The sequence below is a fragment of the Neoarius graeffei genome, chromosome 1 (genome assembly GCF_027579695.1).
Source record: "Neoarius graeffei isolate fNeoGra1 chromosome 1, fNeoGra1.pri, whole genome shotgun sequence".
Taxonomy (NCBI): Eukaryota; Metazoa; Chordata; class Actinopteri; order Siluriformes; family Ariidae; genus Neoarius; species Neoarius graeffei.
This window is the reverse complement of record NC_083569.1, coordinates 44,269,897-44,296,395: the sequence shown is the minus strand read 5'-3', so window position 1 is coordinate 44,296,395 and position 26,499 is coordinate 44,269,897. Positions and strand designations below refer to the sequence as shown.

The 26,499-nt window shown below is 39.8% G+C and overlaps 1 protein-coding gene and 1 gene segment (V, D, J or C); both read left to right on the top strand.

The window, feature by feature from the left end:
• Positions 1–337: 337 nt before the first annotated feature.
• On the top strand, positions 338–752 carry LOC132884963 (T cell receptor gamma variable 3-like). The segment is given in 2 exon segments: positions 338–380; positions 463–752. Coding segments are annotated over 2 exon segments (333 nt in total).
• An 8,123-nt stretch (positions 753–8,875) lies between these two features.
• The window catches only part of LOC132893336 (uncharacterized), a 100,364-nt gene continuing 82,740 nt past the window's right edge, over positions 8,876–26,499 (top strand). Inside the window, exons 1-2 of the mRNA XM_060932368.1 lie at positions 8,876–8,970; positions 9,157–9,470. Of these exons, the coding sequence (XP_060788351.1) occupies positions 8,928–8,970; positions 9,157–9,470 (357 nt within the window). The 5' untranslated portion in view covers positions 8,876–8,927. The remainder of the gene's footprint in view (positions 8,971–9,156; positions 9,471–26,499) is intronic.

The window sequence follows — 26,499 nt, the reverse complement described above, 5'->3', positions numbered from 1 at the left end:
TCGTCAATTCAATCTCCTTAGGTAGGCTACACAGAGATTAAAAGGCCTCTCTCTCTCTCTGCATGCACGCACATATAAGGGAGAACATTGCCAACTTGGCATTGTGGACAAGAAAAAAATAAAATATCTTGGGTTATTGTTTCTTCAATAATAATAAAATAACAAATGCATCAAGTCTGGGTTAATGTTGGCTGACAAGGTGGCCAATTCCCGTCCCAGGAAATGACATCATTACTTTATAAAGAAAAGACGTTCCAAATAAGCATTCATGCAACAGATACAGATGCAATAAAGAGTGCTGAACTGAGAGCATATTTTATTTTACAACCAAATCAACATGTTTATAGCCATATATGCTGTTCTCTTCTCTTTGGTCTCAGGTAAGTACTGTAACAATGGAATAAAAATTAAAACAAGAGGGGAAAAAATGAATAGCAATTTTATATACTAATGTTTTTACAGAAGCTGTTCTGGGAGTGACACTGGAGCAAAAGGATCTCTCCATGACAAAACAGGCAGGTAAAAGTGCGTATATCAGCTGTAAAGTGACCGGATTATCCACAGACTATGTTCACTGGTACCAAAAGAAAGATGGCGAAGCTTTCACAAGGATCCTGTATGTCAAAAAAGGTAGCCCACATGTTCCTGATAATAACCATCCTGAAGCCAAGGACTTTAGTGTGAAGATACAGAATGATGATTATGAACTGAAGATAGCAAAAGAGACGCCATCTTCATGGGACAGTCCGTAAAAGTCGAGTGCCGAGTGCAGAGCCCATCCCGCTGGAAATGCACAATTGTGGTATGTTGTGCATTTCCAGCGGGATGGGCTCTGCACTCGGCACTCGACTTTTACGGACTGTCCCATGAAGATGGTGTCTGGAGAAGACCAAATTCAGGTAAGGTCACCGGCTTTGTATTTACTCTTCTACACACTCTATCCATGCACTTGCAGAGCCAGGGACACTTCAAGTCAAGTCAAGTCAACTTTATTGTCAAATATGCTATACATGCTCGACATACAGCACAGATGAAATATCAGTCCTCTCTGACCCACGGTGCAAACTGGCAATGCAATAAATAAAAATAGAATAATTGAAAAAACCAAACAATATAAACAGTATAAACACTCTAGATAGGAACTAGACAGACTAAACACTCAAACAATATAAACAGAATAAATAAACAGTATAAACACTAGATAAGAACAAGACAGACTAAACACTCAAACAATATAAACAGTATAAAACACTCTAGATATGAACTAGACTAAACACTCAAACAATATAAACAGTATAAATAAACAGTATAAACGCTAGATAACAACACAGACTAAACACTCAGACAATATAAACAGTATAAACACTCTAGATATTAACTAGACTAAACACTCACACACACACACACACACACACACACACACACACACACACACACACACACACACACACACACAAATTGGTACAAATAACCAAACAGTCAAGGGCACTTGAGGTATAGCAGGTAAACATGAAACATGAAATAAGCAGAATAAACAAACTAGCAGCTGTTAAGGTGAGGTAGTGCGGAATAGTGCAAATGGGCGAGGTAAAGTGAGATGTGCAGTCCTGAGTTCAGTGTGTTAATGAACAATGAGATGTATGTATATGTGTGTGTTGGGGGGCGGGGGAACTGTGAGGATGACATGTCAGATGCTGAAGGGGGGGCAGGGGGGTGTGCGAGCAGAATCTGTGGCAGGGGGCAGAGGAGGGGCAGAACAAGGAGGGAGTTGAGCCTCCTGACCGCCTGGTGAAAGAAACTGTTCTTGAGCCTGCTGGTTTTGGCCTGGAGACTCCGCAGTCTCCTCCCCGACGGCAGCAGGCTGAAGAGGCTGTGAGATGGGTGGGTGGGGTCACCTGCAATCCTGATGGCTTTGCGGGTGAGGTGGGAGTTATAGATATCCATAAGAGAAGGGAGTTTGTAGGAACCCTCTACTCCAGGGGTCATCAAACTACGGCCCGCGGGCCGACTCCATGCATGCATTTTAGGCAGATGGAAGCATGAAGTCATTTAAGTGGGTTTTTTACGTTTGTGGATACAATTAGGCTATTTATTATTGTTTGCTGTGTGAATTATTGTAGCCTACTTTTGAAACTTGAATAAGAAAACCATGGTTTAAAAAGCATGGTTTGGTTGAAAAAAAAACATGGTTTATGGCAAAGATTATACCATAGTGAAACCATGGTTAAACCATAGTCATGAACCATGGTTTTCATGGTTACCCAAAAAACCATGAATAACTATAAACCATGGTAAAACCATGGTTAATTTTCGTAAGGGAATTGCCATAGGCTACTAATGTATATGGATTTTTATTTAAACCCGTGCCAGCCAAATTGACAAGACTGCGAAAGATCGCCATTTTTAAGCGATGAGAAGCAGCAGCTGTACAAATGCGAAGTCATCCATTATTATTATTGTTATTGTTGCTGCTGCTGCTTCCGTGTTGTTTTTGCTTCGATATTCGCGCCAAGGTTTATGTAAACGTAGCGCGGTAACTGACGTATACAGCGACGTAATGACGTATACGGCGCTGTAACTGACGTATACAGTGACGTTATGACGTGTATCCTCTTAGCACCGCGAGCGATGGAAAAGCAAACTGGTTCTCAGCTGACTCGCAAGTTGAACGAGTTAACCAGCACCAGCATGGTTCATAGTACTTAGAATCACCATGAAATACCATAGTAGAACCATGGTTACTACCATGGATGAACCATAGTAATACTATGGTTGGTTCATAGTACTTAGAATAACCATGAGATACCATGGTAGAATCATGGTTACTACATCAAAACCATAGTATAACCATGGTTGCTACATAAAAACCATGGTAAAACCATAGTAAACCGAATCACCATGAAATACCATAGTAGAACCATGGTTACTGCCATGGATGAACCATAGTAATACTATGGTTGGTTCATAGTACTTAGAATAACCATGAGATACCATGGTAGAATCATGGTTACTACATAAAAACCATAGTATAACCATGGTTACTACATAAAAACCATGGTAAAACCATAGTAAACCGAATCACCATGAAATACCATAGTAGAACCATGGTTTCTACCATGGATGAACCATAGTAATACTATGGTTGGTTCATAGTACTTAGAATAACCATGAGATACCATGGTAGAATCATGGTTACTACATAAAAACCATAGTATAACCATGGTTACTACATAAAAACCATGGTAAAACCATAGTAAACCATGGTTAATTTTCGTAAGGGTTTGGCCATTTTATCCACTCTCTCATTACCCTCAACCCCCTTATGAGCTGGAACCCATGTGAACTGAATAAAAGTTTTATGTTGATTTATCTTAAATATGAGGTGGTTAATTTCATCTAAGAGGTCTTGTCGGCATGTAGATTTTCCACTCTGGATACTATTTAAGGAAAACATAGAATCTGAATAAATAACTGCCTTACTAGGCTTCACCTCCTCCACCCACTGCAGGGCCAGTATAATAGCCATCAATTCCGCTGAAAAAACTGACAAGTGATCTGACGTCCTTTTCCCAATACTTATATTGTAGCTGGGGATGAATACTGCTGCTCCTGTCTTACCAGTTTCGTCTTTAGAAGCATCTGTATATCTGTGTCGTATCATCATACATTACTTCTAAATACTGCTGTACATTCTGGTAAAAACCTCTGGATTTTGCAATCTCCTTAGTTTCCAAATTTACAATAGGGAAACCAAGGGGGAATGATTGGCCTTGTAATTGTTTTGCAAAGAGGAATGTCACTGATCCCCAATTGATTTGCCTGCTGATTACCATCCCACCCAAAACTGCGTATGGGTCGACCATACTCCCAGCATTCCCTTAGTACCTGTTTGGTTGGGTGATTATCTTCATGACCCTGTAGGTTTAGCCAGTATGACACTGATAATTTCAGTCGCCTGAGGTCCAGTGGCATCTCCCCTGCTTCCACCTGAAGTGCTGGGACTGGAGAGGTCCTGAAGGCACCACAGCATATACGGAGAGCTTTGGCTTATATCTTGTTAACTCTAACAAGGAAGACTTGGCTGCTGAATTATATGCTATACATCCATAATCCAATACTGGTCGGATTAGAGCACTATAAATTCTTTTCAAGGATGTGCTTGATGCTCCCCAGTCATTCCCTGCTAAGCATTTCAGAATATTAATTCCCTTTTTACATTTGTCTATAACCTTTTGAATATGAACTTTCTTTTAAAGTTTGATATCGAACCATACACCAAGATATCTTAAATTATCCGTTTGCTTGAGTGGCTGCCCATACAACCTGAGGTCCACTGTAGGGTTAACCCTTTTCTTTGAGAAACATATAACTTGTGTCTTTTCAACAGATAAATGAAACCCCCACTCATGTGACCATCTTTCAACCTCGTTTATAGCTATTTGCATTCTGTTCCTCAGACTATCAGAATTTCGGCCTCTCACCCACAGTGCCCCATCATCTGCATAAAGTGCTCTACTGACTTTGGAGTCAATATTGTTAAAAACATCATTAATCATTATATTAAATAGAATTGGGCTGCAGATGCTACCCTGTGGGGTACCATTTTCTATAGAGTAGATATTTGAATGGCTCGCTCCAACTCTTACCTCTATAGTTCTATTCCTTAATAAATCTCTAATCCAATTGAACATTTTGCCTTCTATTCCCATTTTATTCAATTTAAGTAAAAGACCCTCTTTCCAGAGCATATCATATGCTTTGTCAATATCAAAGAATTGTTGCCAAGACTGACTCCTTGTTTGCTTGAGCTTTCCTAATTTCATTTTCTAGGCAGATTATTGGATCCATAGTAGTACGGCCATTTCTAAAACCACTTTCATGTGGAGAGAAAAGACTTCTTTTTTCAATCTCATATACTAACCTCTTAGTTATCATCCTTTCCATCAACTTACAAAGGTTGGATGTTAGTGCTATAGGCCTATAGCTTTTGACCTCTGCTTTATCTTTACCTGGGTTAGCTATAGGTACCACTACTGAATGTTTCCAGCTAGAGGGCAGCTTACTTTGCTCCCAAATTTTATTATATAACTTTAAAATCACACTTTTAGCCATATCAGATAATTGTTCAATCATTTTGTAACAAATTCTATCTTTACCTGGAGATGTATTTTTAACACCCACTAATGCTCTTTTCAGTTCAAATAATGTAAAATTCTTATCAAGTGCGCCCTCACTTATATCTTTCTTTCCTAATAAGTTTCCATTATCTTCAATCATTTTTGTTCTCCATAATAACTCTTCATTTGTTAAGTTTTTAGAGCTATGCACTTTAACAAAGGCCCTAGCAAGCATCTCTGCTTTTTCATCATTATTTACTGCTTCACCATCACTATCTTTAATTACTGGTAAAGAGAAATCCCTTCTTATTCCTCCCATCTTTCTGATCATTCCCCATATCTCAGAGACCTTAACATCTGATCCAATATTATTACAGAAACTCCTCCAGTAATTCCTCTTAGTTTCCCTTATTACTCTTTTAGCTTGAGACTGTGCCTTTTTATAGTATTAAATTATTGAAGGAATGATTTGATTTCACCATTCTAAATGCTTTATTTCTGGCTTTGACTGCTTTTTTACATTCATCTGACCACCATGGCACCATTTTCTTTTCCCTTATCCCAGAAGACTCACCCAGAACCTCCTCTGCTGACTCATATAATATATTTGTGATTATGGAATTTACTAATTCAACATCATTGCTTAAGTTTGACATATTCTCCATAAGTTTGCCACTTGCCTTCATGCTATATAGCCCCCAATTAGCCTCTCATTTTCCATCTTGGGTACCAGTTTTCTTCCAAATTAACATTCTGCTCTTGTATCTTGGCCCAAATTGGGTAATGATCACTTCCTAATGGGTTATTATTAAGAACTTCCCACTGACTGACTCCTGCTAATCGTTCTGAAAGTAAGGTAAGGTCAAGTGCTGATTCTGTTCCATGTACTAGATCAAACCTAGTGCCTGTTCCATCATTTAAACAGACTAGATTGTGGTCATCCATAAACTCCTCAACAGTACTCCCATTATCATCTGTTCTTATGCTTCCCCATAATGTGTTATAAGCATTGAAGTCTCCACATAAAATATTTCTACAATTTCCCTCCACACAAAAACTATCTAAAAAATCTCTTCTAATCTTTTGGCAAGGGTTATAGAAGTTAATTATTTTAAACTTAGTTCTACCCACCCATACTTCCACTGATATTGCTTCAATTTCTTTATTTATATTTTGTTTTGTAATTAAGTCCCTGTTGAATAAATGTGGCTACTCCCCCACCTGTTCCTAGGCTTCTATCTTTGTGTACTGCTACATATCCATAGATTATAAAGTCAAGTGATGGCTTTAACCATGTTTCTTGGATACAAATTATATTTGGTTTAACCTGCTGTTCTTCAATAAAATGTTTAAATTCTTGCCCATTCGCAATTAAACTCCTGACATTCCACTGTAATATGGACAGTACCATTATAAAACACCACCACATGATTGCTGACTTTCAGACACTCTGGTTGCTAATACTGCATTTACAGACTCAACGGATAATTCCCCTATATCCAGGTACTTTTCTGCTGCTCTTGTGATAATCTTTATTCTCTCTGTTCTGCTATCTGTCTGTGCTGAGCAATTGATAACTTCCACTATGAAGGCAACAAACTTTTTCTTCTCCACAATCAAGGTGTCTTCAGAAATTTTATAATTCAAAGGTTGTGCAACTCTTTGAGTAGGAGGTTGAGACACAGACACTGCTTTAGCATCAGAACGTACTTTGCTATCTATCTTTTTGATTGCATCAGCATAGGTAAGTTTCTCCTTCACCCTTATGTTTTGAATCCGTACTGCTCTTTTATGGGCCTCACATCCTTTATAAGCAGCGCTGTGCTCCCCTCCACAGTTACAACACTTTATTTTAGTTCCTACAGCACAATTGCCATATTCATGTTCCCCCCCCCACACTTAGCAGACCTGGCTTTAAACACCTTGTTGGTGGAGGAATGTATGCTTGTACTGCATAACTGACATACCCAATCTTAACTCTTTCCGGTAATCGCTCTTCGTCCAGAGCTATCATAACTGACAAACTAGGACTTGTAACTCCATCTCTTGTAATAGGCAAACGTTTCACCTTGGTTACTTTAACCCCTTTCATGTTAACTCGGATCTGTTCCTCTGTCAACTCAGTAGATACTCCAGATATCACACCCATACACTTCCCCTTTTCCTCCCACACTTGCGGCTTTATCGCTTTCCCCAATAGTGTTTTACACTTCATTAACCCCTGCTGCTGGTCTCTATCTCTACACACAATCATCAAATTGCCATCTCTTAAAGTTTTGACTGTTTGTACTTCACCTACTAACTTGTATACTGCCTCGCTAACTTTTAAAGGATTTAGAGTACACGGGGGTTGGAATCTAAAGATAACTTTTATTTCATTTCTTTTACCTTTCTCCCTCCTCTCTTTATCGGGTTTTAGTTCTTTCCTCTTCTTACTTCCTCGATTGACCCTCTGCCATTCTCCTGAGTATGTATTTCTCTCATTGTAGTCGCTTGACGCTAGATCACCACCTTCATCTGCCTCCTCAATCCCCTCCATCTCACTCACTCCCTGCAAATCCCGGATCACACCTCCCAACCTGGTCTCAACACCAGTCATCTGAATTCGCCGTTAAAATCGGCGCGACTACAAACACCCCGCGCGAATTCAGGGCGGTGTTGCAATTATATCCAATCACCGCAACTTTCCCACAAATTTGACCAATCGTTGGCGTCGTCTTGAGGTGACGTCACAAACTACCTTCCGCCTTACTTCCGTGTATACGTTCAAGAGAAGCAGCATGTGCGCAGTGTTGCCAGATTGGGTGGTTTCAAGTGCATTTTGGCAGGTTTTGAACATATTTTGGGCTGGAAAACGTCAACAGTATCTGGCAACACTGCTTGTGCGAGTCAGTGTTTATGTAGGCTTAAATTCTGTTACTGAAAGTGTGTTATGTTTGCAGTGAAGGACTATGTGCACTTTACATTTTTTTTTACTTAATACAAGAAATTAATGGATGGATGCCAACATTTTTGCCAAATGTTATTTTATTTCTCATTGTTTAGGCAGCTTCAGCATCATACTGTGAGATTCTGTTCAAATTGTTTTTTCTTCTATGAAGCCTGAGCCATTTATTTATTAGTTTATAATTATTGTTTAATTTAGTCTTCAGGAGAGACTGCCTGCACACAGTACTAGTATTAATAGTTTTTTTTTTCTTACATGAAAGCTGAGGCATTTATATTATATTTTAAGGTAACTTCATGTTGTGCTGTGAGGTTCTATGCACTTTAACTTTTGAACCAACAGGGGCATTTGGATAAGTAAAGCCTATTTTTCTGCATTTTTGTAGTCCTGGTAATCTTTTATATTGGTAAAGTTGTTTATAGGACCATTTCTCAGTGCCTTTGTTTTTTTAATCAATAGTTTTTCAGTAATAATATTTAACATATCACTCAATTTTAATCACAAAAAGAGAAAATCGCAACAATTTCTCGCAATGTAATCACAACAAAAACCTAAAAAACACCGCAACTTTCATCGCAATTTTTTGGAAAACCCCCCGCAACATCAGACATTTTAGCCTTCAACAATCACAAAAAAGGCCCGAGAAATCCTGAAGGGACTGACTAGTAAACAGTTTGTGTTCAGTAATCAGGAAATAACTAATACACCGACTCTGGGTTGGCTGCCAAGGTGACCAATCCCCACCCCCGGAAATGACATCATTATAAAGAAAAGACTCATGTTCTGTACTTGCATTAATGCAAAAACAGGTGTAGTAAAGAGTGCTGAACTGGGAACTTATTTTATTTTACAACCAAATCAAAATGTTTATTGCCATATATGCTGTTCTCTTCTCTTTGGCCACAGGTATGTATCAGATCACTGAAAAAATAAATAAATATAAAACAAACAACACTCCACCCAAATAAAAGAAAGAAAGAAAGAAAGAAAGAAAGAAAGAAAGAAAGAAAGAAAGAAAGAAAGAAAGAAAGAAAGAAACTTGCTGTTTTACCTAATTTACTTTAATGTTTTTTAATTATTATTCTTTCCCAGAAGCTGTTCTGGGACTGACAGTGGAGCAAAAAGAGCTCTCCATGACAAAAGAGGAGGGCAAAAGTGTGTACATCAGCTGCAAAGTGACCGGGTTAGCCACGAACAATTATCTCCACTGGTACCAAAAGAAAGACGGCGAAGGTCTCAGAAGGATCCTGTATGTCGGCAGTGGAAGCAAACCTGTTCTTGATAATAACCATCCTGAAGCAAAGGACTTCGACGTGAGGATACAGTCTGATAATTATGCTCTGAAGATAGCAGAACTGAAGACAAGCCACACAGCAGTTTATTACTGCGCCAGCTGGGATGGCTCCCACAGTGACACTAAATATGTAGAGTGTGTACAAAAACCCTGATGGTATCCAACCACAACAGGAACTCTGCAAGAGTTTTTTACCTAAATTTAATCAAACACTGAAATGTTTATTTTATTTTTTTTTTATAAACTAGACAATCAAAATGAAATTAAAGACTTCTTCCCATTTAACTACTGTGTCTTGAAGATTTAACATCCATAAAAGTAGAATAAAAAAATACACTTGACAAGAGAATCATAACCAAATTTATTCAAACACTTTTATTTCAAAAACTTTTTGAAATTTCATGTCTTCATCAAGGGCAGCATGGTGGTGTAGTGGTTAGCACTGTCACCTCACAGCAAGAAGGTTCTGGGTTTGAGCCCAGTGGCCGCTGAGGGCCTTTCTGTGTGGAGTTTGCATGTTCTCCCCGTGTCTGTGTGGGTTTCCTCCAGGTGCTCTGGTTTCCTCCACAGTCCAAAGACATGCAGGTTAGGTTAACTGGTGACTCTAAATTGACCGTGGATGTGAATGTGAGTGTGAATGGTTGTTTGTCTCTGTGTCAGCCCTGCGATCACCTGGCAACTTGTCCAGGGTGTACCCCGCCTCTCACCCATAGTCAGCTGGGGAGTCTTTTAACTAAATTTATTCAAACACTGAAAAGTTTATTTGAAATTTCTTTATAAAATAGATGATTAAATTGAAATAAAAGACTTACTCCCAGTGAATTGCTGTCTTGAAGATTCAACATCTATAAAGCTCAAATTTACTCTTTTGTTCTCTAATGTTCACTAAAAAGCATTTAATCGTCTTCTTTTGGCTGCTCCTGATAGGGGTTGCCACAGCAGACCTTTCGTCTCCATTGCTCCCTGTCTTCCGCATCCTTCTCTACCACACCTGCCACTTTCATGTCCTCTCTCACCACATCCATGTATCTCCTCTTTGGCCTTCCTCGTTTTCATTTGCCTGACAGCTCCATCCTCAACATTCTCCTTCCAACATGCTCTGCATCTCTTCTCAGGATGTTCCCGTACCATCTCAGTCTCATCTCTCTTAGCTTCATTCCCAAGCTCTCCACATGTGCTGTCCCTCTGATGTGCTCATTCCTTATCCTGTCCAACCTTGTCACTCCCATCGCAAACCTTAACATCCTCAATTTCGCCTCCTGTCTCTTCGTTAAGGGTACGGTCTCCAATCCATACATCACAGCTGGTCTCACTACTGTCTTATACATCTTACCTTTCACTTTTGCTGGGACTTTCCTATCACAAATGACTCCCGAAATCCTTCTCCAACTGCTCCACCCTGCCTGCACTCTCTTTCTCACCTCACTATTGCAGCCCCCATTTTCCTGCATAGTTGATCCCAGGTACTTGAATTCACCAACTTTCTTTATGTCTGCTCCTTGCATCTTCACTACACTCTCATCCCCATCCTCATTGATGCACATGTACTCTGTTTTGCTACTGCTCACCTTCATTCCTCTTCATTCCAATGCATACCTCCATCTCTCCAAACCCAACTCAACCTCCTTTATACTTTCAACACATATCACAATATCATCCGCAAACATCATGTTCCATGGTGACTCTTGCCTCACTTTGTCCATCAAGCTATCCATCACTATGACAAACAAGAAAGGACTCAAAGCAGATCCTTGATGGAGTCCCACCTTCACCTTGAACCATTCAGTTGTTCCAACTGCACACCTCACTGCTGTTTCACTGTTCTCATACATGTCTTGCACCACTCTAATATACTTCTCATTCACTCCACTCTTTCTCATACAATACCATAACTCATCTCTCGGCACTCTATCGTATGCCTTCTTTAGGTCACCTTTCCCATAGCTTCATGGTGTGGCTCATCAATTTTATTCCTCTGTAATTACTGCAGCTCTGTACATCTCCCTTATTCTTGTATATTGGGATGAGCACACTCTCCATTCATTTGGCATTTTCTCATTCTCTAGGATCTTATTAAATAATCTCGTTAGGAACTCCACAGCCGTCTCACCCAAACATCTCCAAGCCTCAATTGGGATACCATCTGGTCTGACTGCTTCCCCAGTCTTCATTCTTTTCATGGCTGCCCTCACCTCATCCTTACAAACCAACTCTGCTTCCTGATTTGCTGTCTCCAATGAATTTGACCTTTTCTCTCTTGGATTCTCCTCATTTGATAAATCCTCAAAGTACTCTTTCCACCTTCTTAATGCATTCTCTTTGTTTGTCAGCACATTTCCATTTCCATCTTTCATCACTCTTACCTGCTGTACATCCCTCGCTTCCCTGTTTCTCTGCCTAGCCAGTCTGTACAGGTCTTTCTCTCCTTCTTTGGTCTCCAGTCTTTCGTACAACTCCTGGTATGCATCTGCTTTCACCTTCGCTACCACTGTTTTTGCCTTCTGTCTCATCTCTCTGTATAACCACCTGCTTTCCTCATCTCTCTGCTCATCCCAATTCTTCTTTGCTAGCCTCTTCTCTTTTATAATTTCCTGCTGTAAGGTTTTATTCCTTTGTAAGGATAAATAATTGTAAGTATTTATTCTTGACCAAGAAGGCAGTAATTTATTTTGTGACAAAATTGTAAGGATTTATTCTTAATATTGTTCTGTTCTGTTCTATTTTACTATTTCAGCTAGAAGGCATTGAATTCTTCTGTCTCCTGTGTAACTTGACCAAGTTAGTGTGTGACCTTCTGTCTAAGCTAGACACATTGCTCGAGACGTAATGTTGATATCTTTTGGAACATTCTATCAGAATATATTGACCTGTGCTATCTCTGACCTAAGGTTGTGTGTAAATGTTGATATCTGTTAGAACATCTGCTAATATGAAATGTATACAGGATATATTTTCACTCACACACATACATATTGATGGAATTAAGATGTGTTTTGCTCAGTCCAAGGTTTACTGACCTACGTCATCATACCATCACACCATAGTCTGACATCCTATGACCCACACACACCCACAGCTGCATATCCAATGTGTATTTGGGATTAAAAGTTAGATTTAAAGCCATGATTTAAGTTAGTTTTATAGCTACACGTGATTTAGGATTGTTAGATTTAACCAGCCTCTTCAGTGTTTTGAATTTGAAATTGAAATGATTGAATGTTAGATTTAATGTTAGATTTAAAGCTGCATTAAGTGATTCATGTTAGTTTTATAGTTTTATAGCTTTATATTAGCCTTATTGCTGCACAAGGTGTTAAGACTTTATGATTTTAATATTTTAGAGCTTACATATACTATAACAGTGATTTTAAACTATTCCTGTGTAACCTGACCTTCGTCCAGTGGAGAAGACACTTCTTTGTTAGACTAAACATAGTCTTTGTTTAAAATTGTCATGATTGATCCAAGGTTTCACTCACATACACACGTATAAAACCCCTGTATACTCTCGTCTCAGGGGGGACTTGCGAATAAAGATTGCGAACTAAGGATTATGGGGTTCCTTTCTTTTTTCTGCGACTCACCCCCAGACGTCTGGGTGACATGAGGGGACTGATCTCGAGATGGTGAGGGCCAGAGGTGAAGAAACCTAACACCTGCACTTCTTTGTTCCACCACCATGTCTCCTTGTCTTCCTTCCTCTTTCCCGATGACCACCCTAGCACCTTCCTTGCTGCCTCTCTTACTAGTACAGCAGTAGTATTCCAATCTTCTGGCAGACTTCCATGACCACTCAATGCTCGTCTCATTTCTTCCCTAAACTCCTTCTGATGTTCAACCTCTTTTAGTTTCCACCACTTAATCTTCGTCTCCACTATTTCACGCTTCCTCTTTTTCACTTTCAAGCTCATCCTGCACATGACCACTTGATGTTGTCTAGCTACACTCTCCCCTGCCATCACTTTACAGTCTCCAAATCTCCTTCAGGTTACCCCTTCTGCAGAGCAGTGTTGTTTTTGGCAGCCATTTTTGATTTAGTTTTAATCTTAGTCTTTTGGATGAAATGCTTATTAGTTTTAGTCACATTTTAGTCAATTCTATCCTTGATAGTTTTGGTCTAGTTTTAGTCGACGAAAACTAAAAGGGTTTTAGTCCAGTTTTAGTCATTAATTTTAGTCGAAAAAATAATTACTGTAAAACATTAAATTAGGCCAATACAGAGATAGGAAATTGTAATCGAGGTTCACAGGTTGTGCATAACATACTCTCTACATAAACGCTGTCTAGTGTGCATGCTCTCTACATAAACGCTGTCTAGTGTGTATGCTCTCTACACAGACATCCCAACCTGCAGAAACTCATTTCAGGGAGGTGTCGTGACGCATGACTTTTTTCCCATCAGCGGGGGGGTCACGACACCTCCCTGAAATGAGTTTGGATGTCTGTAAACCAATCAGGATGCTCTTTGTCGGGGGGCGCTGCTGAGCAGTTAATGGAGTAGGACGTGAGTTTGAGGGCTCCTGCCGATTTCGAGTTAAATTGTAATTAATCTGCGCTTTTTGGTCACAAAATTTGTCTAGTCTCACTTCGTTTCATTTTTTATTTGCAAAGTTAATCTTGGACGACGGTAAAATGGCCGGGAAGAGCGTAAAAACTCGCAACACTATTCAGACGCAACTGAGGCCTAGCCCGCAAGCTTCGACCACAGCCTCGAGTGACCCACCCAACCCCGCCGAGTCCGTCCCGTCGCAGGCTGGCCCTGACGTCGCCGCTCTCAAGTTCGAGTTGTTGGCTTCGTTGAGGGCTGACATCGCTGATATTTTTAAGAAGGAGCTACAGGCGACTCTTGGGGATGCTTTGTCAACTATCCAGCTCGACTTGCAAACCGTGAAAGCACAGTTGGCTAAGGATAAAGCTGATACGGATGCTAATGTGGCTGCACTGAAAGGTACTGTTGTGGAGATGGAGAATGTACTCTCCGAGTGTACCGACGACATCGTCCAGATGAAAAGCGCCATCGAGTACCTCACTGCTCGCGTAGCCAAGCTGGAAGATAAGTGTGAGGATTTGGAGTCTAGGTCACGACGTAACAACGTGAGGATAATTGGAGTACCGGAGGGCCCCGACACTTGCACCACCACTGCTGTAGCTGCCATGCTAAAGGAAGCGTTCGCGTTGGAAAAGGAGCCGCTTTTGGACCGGTCCCACCGGACTCTTCAACCTAAGCCCAAGCCCGGAGAACGACCACGAGCTATTGTGTGCAGATTTCATTATTATAGTGATTGTGTGGACATTTTACGCCGCGCGAGAGAGCTCCGTGAAATTAAAGTCCAAGGTTTGACCATCTCAGTCTTCCCAGACCACACTGCAAAGATAGCCCGGGCTCGGGCTGCATTCAACGATGTCAGGCGGCAACTTCGTGGCATTGACGGTGTTCGATATGGGCTGTTTTACCCGGCGCGGCTTCGCATCACGTATAACGGAGTGGAGAAGGACTTTGTTTCAGCGGAGAAAGCCGGAGATTATGTCAAAAAGTTGACGGATGGGTGAGCTGTAATGACTCTTTTACACAGCCGATCTTTTTTACTCTTTATCGCACTCAGGCTTGATTTTTGCTCTATTGTTTACAGTTGTGGACTCAATCTCAAATTTGTCATTGCATTAATGAGGGTTTTTCCGACTTGATGCACTAACTAGGTTAGTGTAGCTTTTGTTTGTTGTAATATACGCCGTTTTTTAAAAAATGATTTATTTATATATATATATAATTTATTTTCTTAGGAGTTATACACATTATTTTGGTTATTTAAAGAGCAATGGAAATTATTGTATTTTCACTACTTTTTTGGAGACTTTCGCAGTGCTGTGTATAACTTGGTTTGTTATTTAGAATATTTTCCTTTGCTGCCATACTGCCTGTATTTCTCGTGATCTCTATGGAAACTTGACGGGATGTTTATCATTGGTATTTTGGTGGAATGTTTTCTATCGGACGAAACAAGTCTTCGTGTGAGTTTTTTTTATATATATATATTGTAATTGTCATTTTGCGCATGCTGTTAATCTGATTTGAAATCGGTAGGAGTTTTCGTTTTTTTTTTTCTTATTGTACTCTTGGTTTTTTCTCTTACTCCTGTTTGTTCTGCTTACTCTCCGAGTCGTTTTCACTTTGTTGTGGACGACCTTTTGTCACTTTGGGGAACACCGCTGTCTCCTTTGTTCTGGGGTTATGTGGAGACTTTGGGTGTATGTGTGTTTAGGGGTGTGTTGGGGGGAGGGTGTCCCACCACGGCTTGTTATGACTATCTGTATTTTTTTTTCTTTATTTACTTAAATGGTTAACCACAATAAATCAGGCACATCTCTCAGATTTATTACTTGGAATATTAGAGGCATGGGTAATCCTGTTAAGAGATCTAAGGTTTTTACACACTTGAAACGTTTAAACTCTGATATAGTATTTTTACAGGAGACTCACCTTCAGGTTAAGGACCATCACAGACTACATTGCCCTTGGGTGAGTCAGGTCTTCCACTCAAACTTTAACTCAAAAGCAAGAGGAGTCGCCATCTTATTTAGCAAAAAAGTACAGTTTACATCCACTAATGTCATTGCTGATAAGAATGGCCGTTACCTCATAGTTGCCGGAACATTAATGCAAAAAAAGGTTTTGTTGGTAAATGTGTATGCACCAAACTTTGACGATGTTGAATTTGCTAACAGATTATTAAGCAACCTCCCCTTTTTAAATACTCACCTGTTGATTTTCGGTGGGGATTTAAATTGCGTGTTTGACCCAAAGTTGGATCGGTCTAATCCCCGTAATCTGGCTCAATCTGGTATGGCTAAAACATTCTTTGATTTTATGAGGCAGAACGGTCTTGTTGACCCATGGAGATCTCGTAACCTCTCCATTAAAAAATTCTCCTTTTTCTCTCAGGTGCATCAATCGTATTCAAGGATTGATTATTTTTTTATAGATAGCACTCTTAATTCATGTGTAGTTTCCTCTGACTATTTAGGCATCGTAATATCTGACCATGCACCTTTGTTATTAGATATTCAATTATCTACTTACAGACGTAGCCCCCCACTTTGGAGATTTAACCCTCTTCTTTTGTCAGATAAGGAATTTTGTGACTTCATTTCAAATTCTATTGATGAGTTCCTTTCTTTCAATCAGAATGACTCCACTTCATGTTCATTGTTATGGGAGACATTTAAATCTTATATTAGAGGACAGATTATTTCTTATTCTGCGCTTTCCAATAAAAGGCTTAATGCTAGGCTTAAAGTACTTACTTCTGCGATTGGTGACCTTGATCAAAGATGCGGTCTGAACCCTTCTCCAGAACTTCTTAAACAGCGTTTAGATTTACAGGCAGAATTTGCTCTTATGTCAACTAAAGAGGCAGAGCGCTTGTTATTACACAGCCGCAGCTCATACTATGAGCATGGTGACAAGGCCAGTCGATTACTGGCACATCAATTACGGCGACAGGCCACTTCCCGATTGATACTTAGTATTAAAAACACGACTGGTATAATTACTACAGACCCTCAGGAAATTAATGCTACTTTCAAATCATTTTACTCATCATTATATAAGGCTGACGTCCCTGCAGACAATACTAGAATGAATGAATTTCTTCAGAATCTTTCTAATTCTACGATTGATTCCGACACTGCCAAACAATTGGACTCCCCTCTCTCTGTTGAGGAAGTGTCCAATTCAATTAAAGCTATGCAATCCCATAAAGGATGCTCTTTGTCTAGCATGCGCTACAGGAACAGGCACACACGCAGTCTCTCTCACTCTCCCTCGCGCACTCGGTCATATGCGCGATGCAGACATTAATGTTTTGCGTGCACGCTCTTGCTCTAGATTCTGGGAGATATTATCCAATTTGCGGGCATCAGGGAGCCACTATCAATATGCGGGAGACTCCCGGAACTTCCGGGAGACTTGGGATGTCTGTCTACATAAACGCTGTCTAGTGTGTATACTCCATTGTTCACAGACTCGTGTTTCTGCCTGCGTTTTACATGTCGCAATGCGCTGATAGAGCACAAACATGTCATGATGAACACACAACTAGAAGATGACCACGCTGTCCGTTAATGTAAATATGATGGCTAAACATGCTGCTAACGTTAGAGTAGCCAGGTGTGCTGCTGCTGCTCATTTAGACATATTAAGGCACAGCAACAGGTCTGAAAAGCTACATTTCCCCCCATATGTTTCACAATAACTCAAATATGGGTCAATATATGACAAAGCATTCAGTTGCTGTCCCACCAAAAATCCCTGCAGGACAAATTTTACTCATGACATGTTAATCAAATTTAAGTTAGCTTAACCAAGCCAACTTTAGCATGAAGCCAGTGGTCCCATTCATTTTCGCCAGGTCACGGTGTTTTGGAAAACTTCATAGGAAATTCATCACAGACCGATTGTTGAGTGATGTTCGTATTCTTGCCACGTAGTTTATAGCCACAGTGTGTACCTCTGTCTCCCACTACAAGGCATTCCGTTTTATTTTCTGCTGGATTATGTGTAAAGTATGTCCATAAATCATCGCGTCTTTTCCGCCCACCAAGCCCTTTTGCTAGCGTTGCTGCCGCCATGGTCCATGAACTGTGCAGTGTGCCCGGACATGCCTGGTGGTGGGCGTGACCAAACAAGGACTGGATGCAGGTGCATTGCTGAGACTTTCAGCATTTGGCAGACAGGTTGCACGCACCATTGGAGGAAACGCCATGCAGTTTGATAGTCCTATAGCCAACCCACTAACATTTTCGTCTCGTCTCGTCAACGAAAACAACAGATATGTCTCGTCATATTTTCGTGATCAAAGAGTTATGTTTAACTTGTCACTGTCTCATTTTAGTCATGAAAAAAAGGTGTGTTAATGAAATCAGTCATCGTCATTGTTAACGAAAACAACACTGCTGCAGAGTATGTAGTCCGCCTGTGTAGAGCTTCCTCCACTCTTAAACGTCACCCTGTGTTGCTCTTTCTTCTCAAAATATGTATTGACTATTGCCAAATTCATCCTCTTTCAAATTCATCTCCTCTGTTTCCCTCGCCAACATTTACGTTGAAATCTGCTCCTATGAGCACTCGCTCCTCCCTCGGTATACTTTCTACCACTTCATCCATCTTTTCCCAGAAAGACTCTTTCTCTTCATTCTCACATCCAACCTGTGGGGTGTACACACACGATATTGATTACCACTCCTTGAATCTCCAATTTCGTGCCTATCACTCTATCTGACACCCTCTTCACATCAATCACACTGTTGTCCAACTCTCCCCTCAAAACAATACCAACGCCATTTCTCTTTCCATCGACTCCATAATAAAACAACTTGCATCCATCTCCAATGTTCTTGGCCTTGCTTCCTTTCCACCTCATCTCCTGCACACACAAAATGTCCAACTTCCTTCTTTCTATCATACCTGCTAACTCTCTCGCTCTGCCAATGTTCCCACATTCAGTGTTCCTACCCTCAATTCTAAGCTCCTTCCCTTCCATCTTTCATGCTCTCTCCTAACACGCCTCCCCCCTCGCTTTCTCCTTCTCCGTTTTGGCGCAACAGTAGCACACTTTCCACCGGCAGCCTGTTGACCAACAGTACCAGAGGCGGTCATTGTTAACCTGGGCCCGGACCAATCCGGTATGGTATTTCTCTTTTCATTTTGCATGTTACATTTGGCACAGTTTTACACCAGATGCCCTTCCTGACACAGCCCTCTCCAATTTATCCGGGCTTGGGACCGGCACCAAGAGTACGCTTATGCACCCCGAGTGGCTGGATTACTAAAAAGCATTTAGTATTTACAAATATCTGCTGATCACCACCGGTTCTTTCCAGAACCCCTGTTTCCTTTTTCCACAGTGACTAAACACGTACAGCCTCCATAGCCAAGAAAATACAACATTTGTTGCACAGTAAAGTTTAACTGGTACTTGTGGATGTAACTCTGTATCGTGGTGCTTGAAAAAGTTTGCCAAAGTAATCCCAAGACCATGTGGTTATATCAGGTATAGATCAATGATGGTTCTTGATGCAGTACCGTGTGAAGGATCGGCGATCATGGGTGTTCAGCTTAGGCTTGCACCCTTGCCCTTTACTCACTGAAATTCCTCCAGAGTCCTTGATTCATTAAGTGAGATTATGCACTGGAGAGCATTAAATATGCAAATCCCTTTGTATCTTTCACTGAGGCAGATTGTTTTGAAACTTTTCAAGAATTTTCTCAGCAATTTGTTGATAAACTGGAGGTGTGGCCCATCGTTACTGCTCAAAGACTCGCTGATCAGCTGTTTCCAAAGACATAATTATTTAATTGTTTTACCTCATTAATAGCCCTAAATTGCCCCGTCCCGATTTTTTTGGAATGTCTTGCAGGCCTGAAATGCAGGAATGGATGTGTATCAGTGTTATAGTCGAGTCACTAAACCTCGAGTCCACTCTCGAGTCCCCAGTGTTCATGTCCAAGCTAAGTCCAAGTCATTAAAAAATGACTCGACTCAAATTTTTAAATAAAAAAATTTGAGTCGAGTCCACTACTGATTCGAGTCCGAGTCGAGTCCAACAGCACCAATACAGCAGCTGTTTTAACCCCATTAACATTAGTCTGTTCCTAAACATGACATATGAACAGGTGAATGTGCATTCTCTTTGTCAGGGAGTGTGACGTACGGTATTCTGTCAGAGATGGTTGGGAGACAGATGTAAGTGCAGAAGGTGTGTTTATTAATACAAGTGGAGACAGGTAAACAATCCAAGGGTGAGTTTCCTGAAAGTCTCTTCAGGCTAAGAGTGTCTTTAATATATTTAACATATATTAATATATGTAATACATTTTATATAATTAAATTAGGATAATTATTAAATAAACATATGAAAAACATGATGAATATATTTCAGTATAGTCTGGAATCATGTATGGATATCGTAATGTCATATAGATTTCGCTACATTTTCATCAAATTTAACTCCATAAGGCCAGTGATTACCGAATTTAGTGTCATAAATGAGACAAATTTTTGCAATTCTAACATTGTGCGTGTGTATGTGTGTGAGAGAGAGGTTTTGATCTATGTGTACCTAAGGAGGTATTTTATATATGGTACAATGTGTGTGTGTGTATACTGTATATACAGTGGTGCTTGAAAGTTTGTGAACCCTTTAGAATTTTCTACATTTCTGCATAAATATGACCTAAAACATCATCAGATTTTCACACAAGTCCTAAAAGTAGATAAAGAGAACACAGTTAAACAAATGAGACAAAAATATTATACTTGGTCATTTATTTATTGAGGAAAATGATCCAATATTACATATCTGTGAGTGGCAAAAGTATGTGAACATCTAGGATTAGCAGTTAGTTTGAAAGTGAAATTAGAGTCAGGTGTTTTCAATCAATGGGATGACAATCAGGTGTGAATGGGCACCCTGTTTTATTTCAAGAACAGGGATCTATCAAAGTCTGATCTTCACAACAGATGTTTGTGGAAGTGTATCATGGCACCAACAAAGGAGATTTCTGAGGACCTCAGAAAAAGCGTTGTTGATGCTCATCAGGCTGGAAAAGGTTACAAAACCATCTCTAAAGACTCCACCAGTCCACATTCAGACAGACTGTGTACAAATGGAGGAAATTCAAGACCATTGTTGCCCTCCCCAGGAGTGGTCGACCAATAAAGATCACTCCAAGAGCAAGGTGTGTAATAGTCAGCGAGGTCACAGAGGACCCCAGGGTAACTTCTAAGCAACTGAAGGCCTCTCTCACATTGGCTAATGTTAATGTTCATGAGTCCACCATCAGGAGAACACTGAAGAACAGTGGTGTGCATGGCAAGGTTGCAAGGAGAAAGCCACTGCTCTCCAAAAAGAACATTGCTGCTCATCTGCAGTTTGCTAAAGATCATGTGGACAAACCAGAAGTCTATTGGAAAAATATTTTGTGGATGGATGAGACCAAAATAGAACTTTTTGGTTTAAATGAAAAGCGTTATGTTTGGAGAAAGGAAAACCCTGCATTCCAGCATAAGAACCTTATCCCATCTGTGAAACATAATGGTGGTAGCATCATGGTTTAGGCCTGTTTTGCTGCATCTGGGCCAGGATGGCTTGCCATCATTGATGGAACAATGAATTCTGAATTATACCAGCAAAGTCTTCAGGAAAATATCAGGACATCTGTCCATGAACTGAATCTCAAGAGAAAGGTGGGTCATGCAGCAAGACAACAACCCTAAGCACACAAGTCATTCTACCAAAGAAGAATAAAGTTAATGTTTTGGAATGGCCAAGTCAAAGTCCTGACCTTAATCCAATCAAAATGTTGTGGAAGTACCTTAAGCGAGCAGTTCATGTGAGGAAACCCACCAACATTCCAGAGTTGAAGCTGTTCTGTACGGAGGAATGGGCTAAAATTCCTCCAAGCCGGTGTGCAGGACTGATCAACAGTTACCGCAAATGTTTAGTTGCAGTTATTGCTGCACAAGGGGCTCACACCAGATACTGAAAGCAAAGGTTCACATACTTTTGCCACTCACAAATATGTAATATTGTATCATTTTCCTCAATAAATAAATGACCAAGTATAATATTTTTATCTCATTTGTTTAACTGGGTTCTCTTTATATACTTTTAGAATTTGTGTGAAAATCTGATGATGTTTTAGGTCATATTTATGCAGAAATATAGAAAATTATAAAGGGTTCACAAACTTTCAAGCACCACTGTATATCATCAATTCAACCTTCTTAGGTAGGCTACACACAGATTAAAACCTCTCTCTCTCTCTGCACATGCACACATATACGGTAAGGGAGAACATTGCCAACTTGGCATTGTGGATAACAGTTGAAATAATCCTGAGTGTATGTTTGAGTAACAGTGAAATGAGCAGGCATGGGGAACACATTTACTTAGTTATTTACTTTATTATTTGCTCATTCTTTCATGTGAACGTTTATTCATTTCTTTAAAAAAACACTTGGAATAAAAAAAAAAAACATTGCCCAAAAATGTAAAATAGTTTCAGTTATTAATTACCACATTATATATGTAATGCTTAATGACAATATAATCCATCCATTATCTGTAGCCGCTTATCCTGTTCTACAGGGTTGCAGGCAAGCTGGAGCCTATCCCAGCTAGGCGAGAGGCAGGGTACACCCTGGACCAATCACCAGGTTATCGCAGGGTTGACACAGAGCCAAACAACCATTCACACTTATGGTCAATTAAGAGCCACCAATTAACCTAATCTGCATGTCTTTGGACTGTGGGGGAAAACCGGAGCACCCGGAGGAAACCAACGCAGACACAGGGAGAACATGCAAACTCCACACAGAAAGGCCCTCGTCGGCCGCTGGGCTCAAACCCAGGACTTTCTTGCTGTGAGGTGAAAGTGCTAACCACTACACCACCGTGCCACCCTGACAATACAATATCCTAACATATTTTAAACATTTTATATTTAATTGTTTTTTAGTAAAAAATGAACGTCATGTGACCTCCTGGACTGGATTTAGCAACTACTAACGCTTATGTCAGGGACGTGCATTGCAAAAAAGCTCTTCGTAATGTTGCTATTAAGACTCCTTCTGACGAGTGAGTTCGAGAAAACCATGTACAGAGACAAGAATGGCAGGCAAAATCATAAAACAGTGAAACAGGCAACAAGTCGAGTGAGGCATAAAAAGGCTATCATAGACTCGGCAGAATCAAAGACAAGAAAGAGGAAACCAGGGATCAGGAAATCAAACAAGGAAATAAGGCCTGGTAATGTGTCAGCAACACAACTCAATACTTCGCAAAGTCCATGTGTTTTCACAGTTTTTATATAGGCGTGCTGATTGCGCCTTAATCCTGTGCAGGTGCGAGTCGTTTGTGGCGCTTGCGCGCGCTGTCCAGAGCACACCCGAGATGCACGCGCCAAGATGCGCAGGTGTAACACTTGCACGAAATTAGTATAAAAATTAATGTAGATATAAATATCTTATGCCAAATTATTATGCCATGTTACAAAAAATAAAAAAAAATCCGAGTCCTCGTCTCCAATTTCAGAGCCCGAATGCAGTTAATGCATGAGTCCGAGTTCAAGTCCGAGTCATCAGTGCTCGAGTCCAAGTCGAGTCATGAGTCCTTAAAATTAGGGCACGAGTCAGACTTGAGTCCTACAAGCCTGATGTATATTGACAAATGAAATGAAGCTGACCAGACAAAACATGAAATATCTTGGGTTCAGACTGTCTGCAATGAAATACAAGTCAAACCAAATGTAGAAATCACTGCTTTTTGGTTTATTTGCATTTTCCATACCATTCCTACTTATAAATATCTATATATTTCATGTTGAACATAAAATTGCCATTATTTACCTATCTACGTTGTATTGAGAGTACATATTTTACTTCAGTGGGAATTCTGCCCTTATATTAACCACCAGGGTGGACCAAAATCAGAAATAATGATAAAACTGGCAAGCTTTGGAAGTTACATATTCCACGTATTCCCAGAACGACTCCTCACACAAAATGTCTTGCGTTATTTCTAGCACTGTTTTTTTTCTGTTCAAAAATAAGGAAATACATGTAGCTTATAATAAGAAAATACACCAGATCTTGGGTAGTGTTGGCTGACAAGATGGCCAATCCCCAAACGAGAAAATGACATCATTACTCATGTTATATAGTATAATTTTAAAAAAGCACAGTAAAGAGTGCTTTGCTGAGAGCATTTAATTTTACATCCAGATCAAATTGTTTTTAACATACATGCTGTTTTTTTCTTTTTGGTCACAGGTAAGTATCACATTATATCAGTCAAACTATAAAAACATAAAAAGAGAAAAAAGAAAACAAAATATCAAAATTGCTGTTTTTTCTGATTAATGTTGACAACAGAAGCTGTTCTGGGAGTGACAGTGGAGCAAAAAGATGACTCTATGACAAACGAAGTGGAGAAAAGTTTGTACATCAGTTGTAAAGTGACCGGATTATCCAACACTTATGTTCGCTGGTACCAAAAGAAAGATGGTGAAGCTCTCACAAGGATCGTATATGAGAACAAAGATAATCCTTACCCTCTTGACACAGGAGACTTTATAGTGAGGGCCCAGTCTGATAATTATGATCTAAGGATCAAAATACTGAAGGCAAATAACTCAGCAGTTTATTACTTTGCCAGCTGGGAACGCTCCCACAGTTACAGCAAATATGTACAGTGTGTACAAAATCCCTGATGTTACACAGCTACAACAGAAACACTACAGGAGTCTCTTAACTACATTTATTCAAACCCAGGTAACTGTCTACTGTCACCAAAACATGAATAAAAGATAAAAAAGAAGTGTCAAATTGCCTTTGGTTCCTCCCGTTCCTAGAACTAGTCCAAATAACTTGTCTTATAAAATATATTCTTGTATAATATAATATATTATAAAATCTCTTGTGTTATTGGTAGTATTGTTTCTTCAATAATAAGAAAATAACAAATGCACCAAGTCTGGGTTAATGTTGCCTGACAAGGTGGCCAAATCCCGTCCCAGGAAATGACATCATTACTTTATAAAGAAAAGACACGTACCAATCAAGCATTAACACAACAGATACAGATGCAATAAAGAGTGCTGAACTGAGAGCATATTTTATTTTACAACCAAATCAACATGTTTATAGCCATATATGCTGTTCTCTTCTCTTTGGTTACAGGTAAGTACTGTAACAATGGAATAAAAATTAAAACAAGAGGGGAAAAAATGAATAGCAATTTTATATACTAATGTTTTTACAGAAGCTGTTCTGGGAGTGACACTGGAGCAAAAGGATCTCTCCATGACAAAACAGGCAGGTAAAAGTGTGTATATCAGCTGCAAAGTGACTGGATTATCCACAGAATATGTTCACTGGTACCAAAAGAAAGATGGCGAAGCTTTCACAAGGATCCTGTATGTCAAAAAAGGTAGCCCACATGTTCCTGATAATAACCATCCTGAAGCAAAGGACTTTAGTGTGAGGATACAGAATGATGATTATGAACTGAAGATAGCAAAACTGAAGACAAGCCACACAGCAGTTTATTACTGCGCCAGCTGGGCTGGCTCCCACAGTGACAGTAAATATGTACAGTCTGTACAAAAACACTGATGGTATCCAACACAACAGGAAATGATATTCACAAGCAACGGTATGAAGTGTGAAAATGTGTTTGTACACACATGTCGAATTCTACAGGAGTCTTAAAGCTAAATTTATTCAAACACTGATGACTTTTGTGTCTCTCTTTCAGTTCCAAATAGAACAGTTATTCCCAGTTAACTATTGTGCCTTCAAGAATTAACATTTGTAAAAGTACAAATGACTTTATAGTGCATAGATAACCTCTTTCCTGCAGAACAGATTGTGGCTGGGTGTTATTAATGCTACTGATGTCCATTTCAGTCCCATATGAACAGGTCACTTTAGTTCAGCCATCCACTGGGCATAAACCCCTTTTCTTGCTCTGTGAACAAATTTTTTTTTTGATTGTCAGCTCGAAGCAATGCCTAAAGGTGTACATGGCAGCATCAATCTATGCAAATAGTACAGGAGTCTCTTAACTACATTTATTCAAACCCAGGTAATTGTCTACTGTCACCAAAACATGCATAAAAGATTAAAAAGTAGTGTCAATTTCCCTTTGGTTCCTCCTGTTCCTAGAACCAGTACAAATAGCTTGTCTTATAAAATACACACAAGCGCCTGATGAACCGCAAACGGTTACAGTACAGCTTATTCTTCTCTCCTCTTCTGCCTTCTTTTCTTTCTTCTTTTCTCCTAAAATTCTATCTACTTATTGTGACGGTCATTCACGAGCTGGTGCGGGTCGTGAATGACAGTCACAATAAGTAGATAGTCGTATCTACCATCTAATTGCAAATTCGATTCAAAACACTTTATTTGTCGCCTTGGGGTAATTTAAATTTTACGTATCTAATTATGTATCTAATTATGATAGGTCATAATTGCCAAAGGCGAATAATTGTTAAATATACACACGTCAAGCTCCACAGAAGTCTTAAAACTAAATTTATTCAAACACTGCTGATTTGTATGTCTGTCTATCAGTTCCAA